The following is a 13,784-nucleotide window of genomic DNA, read 5'->3' as shown; positions in this document are numbered from 1 at the left end:
AGGGACCCACTGGTCCTAGTGTCTCGTTTTAACCTTCAAAGCTGCACCTGAAAAGGGCTCGGAAGAATTCACTGAAGGAAAGGACTGAGAGATCTCATGAGTTGCAGTCTGACCTCTGTTCCAGTAGTGGTCATCCGTTGATTTCCCTTCTTTCAAGCTGCGGGGAAAGAATATTGTCTTACCCACTCCCAAGAGGTCCTTAATAAACAGACACAGGTTACTGCAGATTTTGAACTGGCCGTAAGCGCATTTCCCTTGTGTGAGAGAGAGTGCTAGAAAACTAACTTAAGGCCTCTGAGAGAGTTAGAACAGGGGTTCCCATCTCCATTTGGATAATTGTGCTCGTGGAGATCATAGTGTTGCCTTCATAAAGACGGAATAATTCTAGTTTTAACAAAAAAAAAAAGATGCCTATATTACACATAAGCCTTACAATCGGTTAAAAACAAATCCACATACCAAAAAAGTGAAACTTAGAGTAATTCTGTTATTAACATTGTTTTTTGAAAAGAGTGTATAGTAGTGGTTAAGAGATGAGGCTTTGGAACCAGAGGGTTTAGGTTCAAAGCCAGACCCTACCATTTACTTGGTGATCTTGTCCAGGTTATGTAATCTCCTTAAACTTTAGTCTGTAATATAGAAGTAATGATATTTATATTTTCTGGTTTTTGTGAAGGTTAAATGAGGTAATACACATCAGCAACGATGTTTTATCATTTGCCAACGCTTAAGAGGCGGTAAACGTTAGCAGGTGCTGTCAATCTAAGAAGAAAAACCGTAACAGACATTTTAAATTGAGTAAGTTTTATCTGCTAACGTTTGTCTCTCCTGGAGTGTTGTGGCAGTTGAGATGGAGGCAGAATCGCGTGCATTTAGTTTTAATAGTGAAACACCAGATTTCTACGAAGGCATGGCTTGAGAGGATATTCTAATCCAGCTTTCTATCTGGCACCTAAGGGTCTAGAGACAGCATAACTAACATGGAGGAACAGCTGTCAGTTCCCAAACACCAGCAAGAGCAAATCCAGTCCAGGGCTCTCTTCACTACACAGGTATAAAATAACTATGCTGCGTGCTTTGATTTCTAACACAAGAGGTTTCTTGTGTAACCTCTGTACAAGGCACAGAAAATACAATTCCCTCCCCTTTTTTTTTTTTTTTTTGGAGACGGAGTGTCACTCTTTGTCAGGCTGGAGTGCAGTGGCGCGATCTCGGCTTACTGCAACCTCCGCCTCTCAGGCTCAAGTGATCCTCCCACCTCAGCCTCCTAAGTAACTGGGACCACAGGCGCGGGCCACCACGCCCGGCTAATTTTTTTTTTGTTTTTGTATTTTTTGTAGAGACGGGGTTTCGCCACATTGCCCAGACTGGTCTGGAACTCCTGAGCTCAGGTGATCCACCCACTTCGGCCTCCCAAAGTGCTGGGATTACAGATGTGAGCTACTGCGCCCGCCGATAATACAATTTTCATATGCTTTGTAATTGACTAGTCAAAAACTAATATACTTCTCAAGTCATTACTTGGGGGTTGGAGAACTTGAGTCTTTTGTTCTTTCCATTTTCTTTGTTGTTCTTATGCTTCCTTTTTCTCACTTAGAGGTAATCCCTAAAGAGAGAGGGAATGTCATTGTAGGGCATCCTAGAGAATTGGAATGCAAATATGTAGAAAAATAACTTTTGCTTTGGTTATTGGGAGACTTACGTAACTTTCTTGGAGTTGGCTTGTTTTTAACACCAGCTGGCAGCCGAATCACTCCATTTGGGTCTTGCCGCGGGAACCTCAGAGTAAGTAAGACAAGTAAAACAAGGCATTCATTAAGCAAAGGTTTTTATGTTTGATATTTTAGTATGGGAGAGGCAGATACAGTTCATGTTTGATAATACAGCAAATCTGAAATTTTTGTCAGTTGCCACAATTTGGATAACGATCAGCTGGAGTTTACCCTACACAGTGATCTGAATCAGATTATTTTGGATGCTTTCCTTTTAGTTAAACATCTATTTTTTAAAAAATCTTAGAAGCTTAAGGATTATAGAAGGCTATTTTAAAATAGGTAGGAATTATTACAGTCAGAATTAAATATATGCATCTGAGCATTTCTGGACAATTGTCAGCTGCTGTCAGTCACTGCCCTGACTTTCCATATGCTTGACTCTCTAGAGTATGTGTATATATATATATATATATATAAACTATAATAGAATGTATTATATATTTATGTAAAATGTATAATCTAATATATATTTTACATATAACATAATTATATATACTGTATATACAGAAGCAAGCATGTGGAAAGTAATATATATATATATATATATATAATCATTTATTCAACAAATACTTAACAGTGCCAAGCTCTGTCCTAATTACTTGCCATACAGCAGTGGACAATATAAAGATAGAGCCTCCCCTCTAGAGTAGAGAGAAGACAGTCAAGTAGAGTATAGTGTATCATACAGTGACAGGCGCTATGGAGTGATATCAGGTAAAGGGGGGAGAGTTTTCTGTGAGGGAGAAGTTAACTATTTTATGTAAGTTGGTTAGAGAAGGCCTCAGTGTGAATGGCATTTGAACAAAGACTTGCCGGAGGTAAGGTAGCAGCCATATAGCTGTATGGGGAAAAGCAGTGATCCAAAGGTAACCATGGGCGCAAAAGCCTGAAGACTATAGGGTTCCTGTCATGTTCACAGAACAGCAAGGAGGCCAGTGGTGCTAGAGCAGAGTGAGTGAGGGGGAAGTTGTAGGAGATAAGATTAGAGGGATAGCAGAGGGTCGCATCTTATAGGGAGATTATAAAATTATACTTCTGTGTTGAGACTCAACTATCAAAGATTCAGGGAGGTAGGATTAGGAGGCTATACCAATGAAGTTCATGTAGTAGTCCATTTATAAACAGGGAAAAGGAAATGCTAAATGGAAAGTAATGTGTATGAATACTAGTCCAGTGCTAAATCTTAACTAATTGCTTAGACTTGCTTTAAAAATGTCTCTGAAGCTTTTTAGTTACTATGGGATATGCAGTCCATTGTTCTTTTAAGAATGGATTTAGATTGTTCAAAATCTTAGCTAGAAACAATACGAATACAATTTTGGGAATTTTGGCAATTTACAAAAGTTTCAGATTTGCTGTATTAGCCCCATTTAAGCTTCTTAGAATTAGGTCCTTGTCTTTTAGACTGTGGCTGATTTTTTTACTTAACTAAAGAAAAAAATAAATAGAAGTGAAAGGATTTGTTACTTTGAGAGAGTATAGTTTATTTCAGAAGTGATGGTTGCCTCTGTTTTAAATCTGCAGGATCAAGGCATGTTATCTTTCTTTGAAGTTGTTCAATATCAAAATAGATGAGCCAAAAAGAAGGGAACAGTGTGCTTAAGGTTTAAAAACGTAATGTTGAAGTTGTTGGTTTTAGTTACTTTACTTTTTTATTTTACAGGGTTGGTTTTTGTTTTCTATTTTGTGGGTCTAAAATTTCTTGTAAGGCTATAAGATGTACAGTGTAGCCATATAAAATTAGGATTGCCTTATAGAGGGGAAATTTATTTGGTTTATTAAGATCCTTTCAGATGGATTTTATACCTGCTTCTCTATACTAGCCAAGTCTGTCTGAGTGAAGTGGTAATGCTATCTTTAATTTACATTTTAAAACTTTTACATAGTTAAATTTTAATAAAAAATCTGTTCTTGCCTTGGGAACTGCCATAGATATGTTTTCTTCAGGGTACATTGAGCTAATTCCCCAAATTGTATTCGTATTGTTTTATTTCATTTCCCTGTTCCCTTACCCAGGTTCTCTCCTGAGTTCAATATCATGTTTCTGTTCGTAAGTTCAGATTGTGTCTGTAGTTTTCACCCCTTCATAGTCTCTCAACTATCAGGTGAGAGTGGAACATTTTTTACCTCTTAATACTTTCTGCCTCCTCCCATTCTCCAGACAAATCTTGTCCTTTAATATAGCCAAAATGAACAGAGGGTTTGCAGTTCAGAGATGTGACTATGTACATGTATTTTCTAGTTGTTTCTTAGAAATCATACCTTCTCTTCCCACAGCACTATTTTCCCCTTTTCAAGCTTATAGAGGGCCGAGGAGGGTTGCTGTGGTATGATTCCAAACTGGAACAAGCCAGCTGGAAAGTTAAGTTAGGAAGACTGTAGAGGTGGAATAAAGGGTTGGCAAAATAGATGAGCCAGAAAGAAGGGAACAGTGTGCTTAAGGTTTAAAAAACAACAACAAAAAGAACTGCTCTCGTTCAGCTAGTTTTTCAGCATCTGCATTCTCCCAGCCTCACTGAAATTTGGTTCTGAGGAGCTCTGCTTTCTAGAATATGGTTTCTTAACATCAGCACTATTGACATTCTTGGCCAGATTGTTTTGGGAGATGCCCTATGCAACGTGGGATATTTAGCAGCATGCCTGGTCCCTACCCACTAGATGCCAGTTGCTTCCCCTAGTTTTGACTACTAAAAATGTCTCCAAGGATTGCCAGATGACCATTGGGGGCAAAATCTACACCCTGCTGAGAACTACTGCTGTAGAAGAAAGCTATTTGAATGTCCTAGCTGGCAGCTTGCATAAATATTACATCAGTTTGCTTTGTTATTTTCAATAAGTGAATCCTGGAAATAAAAGACCTTTGTGTGGAAGTTGGCACTTTGGGTGGTGGAACCTTGATAGGTCCTGTGACTTAGGTTTGATATATACTTAAGAATCAAGGTCCCTGAACCTCTCTGCCACACATGTCTACAACTTTACACAGGCAGATATCTCTAGGAATAAATACATCTCAGCTCTCATGCTGCATGTGTATTATACTTTTTGTGGCATTATCCCTTCAAAATTATAATCGGTGGACATTCAGTCAGGTTATAATGGTAATTAATGGGTTGGGAAGTTGACGCACAGAGTGTCTTACCCTGTAACCTTTATAATACCCCCCCTCAGATCGTATGTGGATAGTAATAGATTGGTTTTATTCAGCTTCAGTTCATATGGTATCTGAAGATCATTTCAGTCATTCGATAGATTTAACATTCCAAGCTTAGAATAGCCAGGTGCTGTGTTTTATGAGAATCACCATACATCATTTCAAGCCAAGTGTTCCAAGTAATTTGCTTAATTACACTAAGCAAATGTACATGCTTAAAAATATATATCTGAATGAGACGGTATCTACTATCTCTATAAAAAGTCAGCTGAAATGATTCTAAGGTTCTAAGAAATAACACATAAGGAAAATGTTTAATTTTAGTTTTATCCCTAAGAAAAAGAGTTCACCAAAGGGCCAAAGGTTGGCTCATTTGTACAAATTTCCCCACAGAAGGAAAGCCAAGGACATATAGAACATAAACATGTATTTTGAACATGTTTAAGGTAAGTAAGTGATGATGAACTTTGTAACAATAATTCCTTTGGCCGTTCAGGTCTGAAGATTGAAGTTATATGTAACTTGCTACTGTGTAACCCTATATCCAACTGCAGATTTTTGTTATTAATACCGATTCCCCGCACAGTTACAGGCTCTTGCTTTCTTGCCCATATGCTGACCAAATAATTGAATCAATGGAAGTCGAAAATTGAATTGTATTAGACTAGCCAAAAGTGTTAGCAGCAGCATCAGGTTCCATACTTAACACTATTATTTTAATTTTTTAAGCTTTATATTATACCACAAAAGGACTTAGGTGAGTGTGTTAAGGCTTTAAACAAAGTGGTAAGAGATACAAACAGCAAGGGTCTTAATAGACAGGTGTTTGAAGTTAATTTTTAGCACACCTTCATTCAACTTGAATTGTTGAGCAATCAAAAAGACAGATGTTTGGTAATGATTTTAGAAGGTAGATTTAAAAAACAGATTATTCGAATGATACGGTTTTTAAATAAATCAGTTATCAGTAATTCAGTTAATAAAAGCTAGTTAAAGCAGGAATTGTAAAACATGTGGTCCTTTTTTCCACCAATTATTTGATATAGTGCTCAGGACTTTTCTTTGAATATATGTATACTGACTGTCGTTCCCATTATTTAGGATAAACTATACTGTTGTGCTGCATCATATGCAGAACTGAAATTGTTAATTGAAGACCTGAGATTAGAGCTTAGAAACATGTGAAGCAAGTGAGAAATCCTAATGTTTTATGCTCCTTTTTCCCATCTTTTGAAGCTTTCCTCTTTATAGCTGATATGACAGCTTTTTTTTTTTCTGATCAAGTCTTTCCAAAGCATTCGACTTGGTTTTGCACCCTTATTTTGTCATTTACATAATAATTACATTATTAGACTAATGAATACTACTGGTGCTAACAGGTTTTGGAACAAGCAACTGAGGATCAGTAAACAACTCAAGTTAAAAGAATGGGAGTAGCAGTACATGAGTATTCTAACTACTAGTGTTTAACATGTTGGCAGCTTTCCAGCTTGTCCACAGAAATGGACAGGGCTGCTGATTGCATAGCTCCATGGGCACTATTCACACAAAATTTAACATAAATAATGCCTCCTGGAGTTAGTGTATATAGTGGCTCTGGGAATGGGAGGCTGTTGGTTAATCTAGCTTAGTCTGAGAAATGGAGGGTCTGTGAAGAGCTTCTACTCTGTAAAAACATAGGGCCTGGTAGAAAAGAGATTATAACCTAAAAAGGTTAAATAAAATTTGTGATAGCAGATTTATCATGTAATGTTAATTTTTTATGTTGCTGAAATAGGTGGGCAGCCTCACAAAAGGAGAAAGACCTCTGATGCAAATGAAACTGAAGATCATTTGGAATCTTTAATATGCAAAGTAGGAGAAAAGGTATGTCACACAATAGGCATAGGCTGTGATGGGTTTAAGAATGTGGTTAACTGTGCTTTGATTAATTTTTGCAGCTGAAAACTTGAACTACATTTTGGCAAAGCTGGTATTACCATGCATCTGTATCCCAAATTGAATCCATGTTGAAGCCCCTGGGATGTAGATAATTGATCATTTTTAGTACTTTAGTAATTAATAATTTTCATAGAAGATGAGCCTTAGAAGGGACCTAGGGTATAGACCCCTTAATTTATGCATGAAGTAAATCAGCCCTGAATACTTGAGGTAATTTGCCCAGAGTAAGCGAGTGAATTAGTAAAAGAGGTAAAATGGAGCCCATAGTGTCCTCCCATTTCTAATACTTATTCTGCTATCATAGACTGCTTAGTTTTTAAATTTCACTCGTCCACTTTTCATGGATTTCTAAAGAACAGTAACTATCTAAACTGATTTATACGAAACCCATTATAGCTCTGTATGCATGTAAGACTATTTTAATGATCATGTAGAAATTTTTATTTTAGTTCACTAAAATAGCAATTGAAAGGACAGATGACTGGTAATGATTTTAAAATGATAGATTTTAAAATATATATATATTTACATTTAAATAGATTTTTAAAAATAAATTTATATTGCTGAGTACTTGACAGATATTTAATGTGATGTCCTCTACAGAGTGCCTGCTCTTTGGAGAGCAACCTAGAAGGCTTGGCTGGTGTTTTGGAAGCTGATCTTCCTAACTACAAGAGCAAGATCTTAAGGCTTCTTTGTACAGTGTATGTATGCAAAAGATTTATGAATCCAGGTGATAAAGTATTATCTACTCTTAAATGCTTTGGGAAATGTTCAAAATACATGTTTGTGTTCTATATGTCCTTGGCTTTCCTTCTATGGGGAAATTTGTACAAATGAGCCAACCTTTGGCCCTTTGGTGAATTCTTTTTAGGGATAAAACTAAAATTGAACATTTTCCTTATGTGTTATTTCTTAGAACCTTAGAATCATTTTAGTTGACTTTTTATAGAGATAGTAGATACTGTCTCATTCAGATATATATTTTTAAGCATGTACATTTAAATGTATGATACTTACATTTTTAAATTAGTAGTACCAAACAAATTTGGGGATTGGTAACTCAAGTAATAGCCCTTCTTGGAAGACTGAAGATGCTTTGGAAGCCACTATTAATAGGCATGCTCTCTGGATAAATGGGAGTCTTTGTAGTTACATGAAATTGTAATGTATCCATGAGGTGTTTTTAAATTATGAAGGTGGTGTTTATCACTTCTCAGCCTTTTAGTTTAGATCAAGTGAAGGTAACTTTAAGAAACTACTAAGGAAATCTTCTGAAATCCTTTATTAAAATGGAGTAGTATTTATACTTAAACTGTTGGAAGCCTTGTTTGTTTAAGGCTGAATTTGTATTGCTTCGCAGTGTTCTTTTTTAATTTTTGGTTTTGGGAGGGTTTCAGGGAGCAGTTACCATCAACACAGGTGTTTTTTTGAAGACTTGATTGTCGCTGATGTTCTGCTAGGTACTTTAGGAAAACAAGTCAAAGAGAATCTCTTGCCCACTGAATGATTATGAATTCTTACTGCTTTTTGTGCTAATTCTAAAGGCTGCCTAAATTAGGAAAAATTGCTTTTTCTAAAGGTTTATTTTAATCCTTTCCCATACTTTTCAAATAACTTTAATGAAATCAACACACTTGGAGTAAGCAACTGAGACGTAAACAAATCTTAACTATATCAGAGTACGTTTTTAAAAAATTCAATAATTAAACTGGTAGGAACTTAGATGAAACTCGTTTTAATTGTTCATCTTTTCTAGCCACTAGAATAGTGTTTCTCAAAGTAGAATTCTAGTTCCATGACATTTGGTTAGCTAAGTTTAGAAATTCTGAATGCTGCACGCCCCCCTCCCCCCTTAATGATTCTGTATTAAAGAGGCTTGTTTCACCCAGGATTTCTGAGCTATTTTACCATGGAAACCATGATCTGTGGAAATGCTATTCAGTTCCACTAAGCACACTTGAAGAAAAACTGTTGTAGCATTAGTTTTATTTATTTCAGTATGATAAATTTACAATTAAATCATTTACTTTCTTAACTCTTAGATTAACTAATGAATTAAAATGAAAAATTACGGGACTATGTCTGTAACATTTCTCAATGACATGCTTTTTCTGAAGTATTTTTAAAGACATAGCTAAAAGTAATCCTGTTCCAAAGTTAATGGAATGATAAAAAGATTCACATAAAATTCAGCAACTTAACGCCATTGTTTTGGGATTTTCTTGTTATACTGGGTTCTTAAATCAGTGCACGCCTGTTACCTGAGAAGCTGACAATTTATACAACATTAGTTGGACTACTGAATGCCAGGAATTACAACTTTGGTGGAGAATTTGTAGAAGCCATGATTCGTCAACTTAAAGAATCATTGAAAGCAAACAATTATAATGAAGCCGTATATTTGGTAAGTTTGTTTGTTTGTTGGTATGTTTACGACTTACTGTTGGGATGGAGGGAAAAGGTGAGCTACAACTAAATAATTTAAAATGCTCTCCTAAAGCATTCTCATTCACTTTCATAGCTTAATAAGCCACCTTTATTTTGACGATACCCCCAAATCTGTAACTGTATGTCCAGCCTTTCTCCTGAGCTCCAGTCCGGTATTCCAGATGCTAGCTGCATAGCCTTCAGACACCTTACTAGCAAGTGCCTAAATTAATGCATCATTCATACCTCCTTTTTTCTGCCCTCTCCCCAGCTCATACAATGGCCACTGTGTACTGAATAACCCATCTAGAAAGCTGAGCATTAATTTTTGTCTTCCCTTTGCCCTCTTGTACCATAGGTGTTCCCAATCCCTGTCAATTCTGTCTCCCTAATTTCTCTCAACTCTGTCCTTTCTTGGTCTCCAGGGTCTCTAGCATAGTTTATGCCTTCCTCCAGATGACCTTAATAGCCTCTTAGCTGATCTTTTTGCATCTAGATTCTCTGCCTTTCACTTTGTGTTCTACAGTGGCACCAGACTGGTCTTTCTATAACTAGGCTCTGCACATGTTTGTTACTGGTTAAAAAAACCTTAGTTCCTTCTCACTGTCTACAGTGAGTGGTCTTAAAAGCCTGGTGCACAAGATGATTCCTTGGGTTGCAGGAAGTGAATATTAAAAACTCTTATTTATCTTAAGTGGAAATGAAATTAAGCCTTACTAATAGTACATAGATTAATGGTGATCCAGTATATATCATAAATACATATGTATGTGTTGAAGATATGTGATCAAATTCTTTTTTACTGAGTACACAATCAAAAAAGTTTGGACACCCATCAGGCTATAGGATTAAAGTCCAGACTCTTTAGCCTCACCCTTTATGGTTTCCCTAGTCTGTTTCTCTATTCTTGTCTCCCATACACTCTCCAGCAATATCAAAATAACTTGCAGATCCCTAAACACACCTTGTTTTTGAACCTCCATGCCTAGACTGCCCTCTTTGCTCACTACTTGAGACTGTTGCTTATCCTTTATGGCCTAGCCTAATTGTTACCTCCTTTGTGATGCTTTCCCCAACTCCCTTTGTCATTGTTCCTAAAAAATGCTTAATTTGCCTTTTAGTGTGGGACTCATTCCTTTGTATTGAGATTGTGCTTATTCCACTAGAATGGGTCCCCTAACTGACTTTTAGTAGTGTTTAGCAATAGCACGCTAAGCACACCCAATAAATATGTGTTCTGTAATTTCCATTTCTGTAATTCAGTGAAAATTACAGCCAAACAGAAAAGGAGATTATAGGTTGAAGTAGCTAGAATATTTTACAATCTGGATTCTTGATGTAATACAGCATAGGAACCTATGAACTCACAGATTGCTGTCCTTTATATAGTCTTTGTTACAGCTTCTCAATTCTGCCATTGTAGTACAAAAGCAACCATAGACAATATGTAACTGAATGAGCATGGCTATTCCACTAAGTTTACTTATGGACACTGAAACTTGAATTTCATGTAATTTGTATGTGTCATAAAATACTCAATTTTTTTTTTCAAGCATTTAAAAATGTAAAAACCATTTTTAGTTCCGGCTGTGCAAAAAACAGGTAGTAGGCTAGATCCAGCCCTTAGCCTATAGTTTTTCAGACCAATAGTTTAGCCTATACAAGATTGCTTATTTTGTAGTTATTATAAAGAACATTTAGGTTTAATAGCAGAAATTGTTTGCCCCAACAGGTCCGTTTTTTATCTGATCTTGTGAATTGTCATGTGATTGCCGCCCCATCAATGGTTGCTATGTTTGAAAATTTTGTAAGCGTAACTCAGGAAGAAGATGTGCCTCAGGTAAGAGAACCCCTCATGCTGAATCTTGAGGGGTTCTTGAGGGGTTACTGAATCCTGGTACTTTCATGTAGTACCAGGAATTTTTCGCTGATAACCCATTAGCAATAAAGAAAAAATAACAGCAGACTATCACAGTTTAAGTTCTTACTATCTAAAAATTAAGTTGACTGGCACACTGGTGGGTTCTCATAATATCTGTATGTTGATTTAAATGATGCTGTCTAGTAAGATTAGAACTAATATATCTAGAAATGCTCTGTATAAACCAGATGTCTTACTTAAGTCCTATTAAATAGCTTCCATAGGATTTCATTCAAGAATAAATAAAATATGAACGAATATAATTAAAGCATATTTTAAACTTAACTTTTTAAAAATCCTTTAGGTGCGACGAGATTGGTATGTGTATGCATTTCTGTCATCTTTGCCCTGGGTTGGAAAGGAGTTGTACGAAAAGAAAGATGCAGAGATGGACCGCATCTTTGCCAACACTGAAAGCTATCTTAAGTAAGGGCACAGCTCATAGTACTCTTTGTTGCTTAGGTAAAGGATATCTTATATCAGTGATATCATTTGAGTTTCTCAAAAATAAGCTGTAGAGCTCCTGAAGGTATTTTCTAGGTAATCCTGTTCTCCTGCTGTTTTAACTCACTGAGACCTCAAAGTAGTCAGATAGGGTTTGCTTACTTTTGCCAGTGCAAAGGACAGTTGGTAATATAGCTTCTTTTAAGCTGCTTTTATATGTTTATAAAAGACATAAAACACCCTAGTGCAATAGTTCCTCAAATATTAGCGTGGATAAGAATTACCTGTGGTACTTAAAATACTCAGACCCCAACCCCCAGATCTAATAAATTATACAATTTGAGAGAGAGGTTTGGACCTCTGTATTATTAACATATTTCACAAGTGGAGAACCACTGTCCTAGCACATACAATATATTTATTTCATGTGAATTAATCCTAAATCAAGCTCTTAAAACAGTGGTCCTTAACCCTCCATCCAGCCAGTACTTGTAATATGACATATTTCAATTAAAAGTCACGTCTTCCCATTACCCATCTCTCCCAAGCCAATGTAAAAGCTTGGTTTATATTGTTAGATACAATAATAATAAATAGGTCTTTTTAGTAAATTTATGCTTAACTATCCAGCAACATGGTAATGGTTATGTGGCCCTTAGGTTTTTACAGATTGATTTTGTTGTTAGGTTTCATTTTCTCTTTTTTAAGTGCTTTTTTGGATAACTGTTAATAGCTACTTAGTTGGTTATTAAGTAAAGTTAAAAGAAGCTTAAAAAATAAGAATCTTTTGGCCGGGCGCAGTGGCTCACGCCTGTAATCCCAGCACTTTGGGAGGCTGAGGCGGGTGGATCACCTGAGGTCAGGAGTTTGAGACCAGCCTGGCCAACATGGTGAAAACCCATCTCTACTAAAAAATACAAAAATTAACCGAGCGTGGTGCTGGGTGCCTGTAATCCCAGCTACTCGGGAGGCTGAGGCAGGAGAATTGCTTGAACCCAGGAGACAGAGGTTACAGTGAGCCGACATGGTGCCGCCACTGCACTCCAGCCTGGGCGACAGAGTGAGACTCCATCAAAAAAAAAAAAAAAAAAAAAAGAATATTGCGTGTGTGTATACATATCCTTTCTCTTTTTTATTCAAATGATAGCCCGATATACACACTGTTCTTCACTTGGCTTTTTTTTTTTTCTTACTATAACTTGGATTTGTTGCATAAAAATACTTAACTCTACTTCATTCTTTTTAACAGTTGTAGGGTATTTCACTTTTTAATGTACCATGATTTCTGAAGTCTCCTGTTGGTGGATGTTTAGGTTATTTTCAATCTTTTGCTATTATAAACAATGTTTCAGTGAATATCTTTGTGTATATGTCTTTATGTACATGTGCAAATATATTTATGGGGGATATAAATTTTTAGGAATGGCATTGCTGGGTTGAAGATTCTAAACAATTTTGATAGATTTAGTCAAATTACCTTCCAAAGAGATAATACTCTCCCAAAGAGATTATACCAGTTAACCTCTTTGTCAACAATGTTTGAGACTGAATCTTGACCTGCATCTTGATGATACACAGTACATTATCAAAACAGTTGATATCTGCCACTCCAGTAGGTACAATGTTATTTCATTGCTTTAATTTGCATTTTAATAACTATGAAGGTGACTGAGCATCTCATGTTTTTAAAAGCCTAAATGTAGATTTTCATTTTTATCTTTAGAAGACGCCAAAAAACTCATGTACCCATGTTACAGGTATGGACTGCTGATAAACCACATCCACAAGAAGAGGTAAATTGATTTCAGTCTCTTGTGATACAAACACAGTCAGCTCTTGAATAGATTCTTATCTCTGTTAAGATACTCAGACCATTCCATTTTACCCTTTGGCTGTGTTTCTACATTTCATGATAGCTCCTTCTCATAGCTCTAGGTGTATGGTAGATTTTTAATAGATGATAGAATGTAATTGAAATATTCCATTGTTCTTTGGAATGCCAGCTATTACAGAGTTGACGTGTATTTATTTAAATACTCAATTTGAAAAATGTACAAACAGTTCCAAACAGATAGAGTTTATAAGTAAAATAAAAACAAAAACTTAGCACCTTTTTTTGTAC

The 13,784-nt window shown here is 36.2% G+C and overlaps 1 protein-coding gene across 7 annotated transcripts in view; it reads left to right on the top strand.

Annotated features, from left to right (window-relative positions):
* NCBP1 (nuclear cap binding protein subunit 1) overlaps positions 1-13,784 on the top strand; it is a 38,869-nt gene that overhangs the window by 817 nt on the left and 24,268 nt on the right. For 2 of the 7 annotated variants that reach the window (XM_003260538.4, XM_030796531.1), the window contains exons 2-7: positions 6,704-6,792; positions 7,471-7,571; positions 9,118-9,274; positions 11,030-11,137; positions 11,523-11,644; positions 13,386-13,455. In XM_003260538.4, the coding sequence (XP_003260586.1) occupies positions 6,704-6,792; positions 7,471-7,571; positions 9,118-9,274; positions 11,030-11,137; positions 11,523-11,644; positions 13,386-13,455 (647 nt within the window). Of the gene's footprint in view, positions 1-6,703; positions 6,793-7,470; positions 7,601-9,117; positions 9,275-11,029; positions 11,138-11,522; positions 11,645-13,385; positions 13,456-13,784 lie in introns of those variants that run through there. The other 5 variants (XM_030796397.1, XM_030796577.1, XM_030796639.1 and 2 more) reach the window with 4 other exon arrangements.

This window comes from Nomascus leucogenys, chromosome 1a, assembly GCF_006542625.1.
Source record: "Nomascus leucogenys isolate Asia chromosome 1a, Asia_NLE_v1, whole genome shotgun sequence".
In the NCBI taxonomy this organism is placed as follows: domain Eukaryota; kingdom Metazoa; phylum Chordata; class Mammalia; order Primates; family Hylobatidae; genus Nomascus; species Nomascus leucogenys.
The sequence above is the reverse complement of the archived record's forward strand: the minus strand, read 5'-3'. Positions and strand labels throughout refer to the sequence as shown.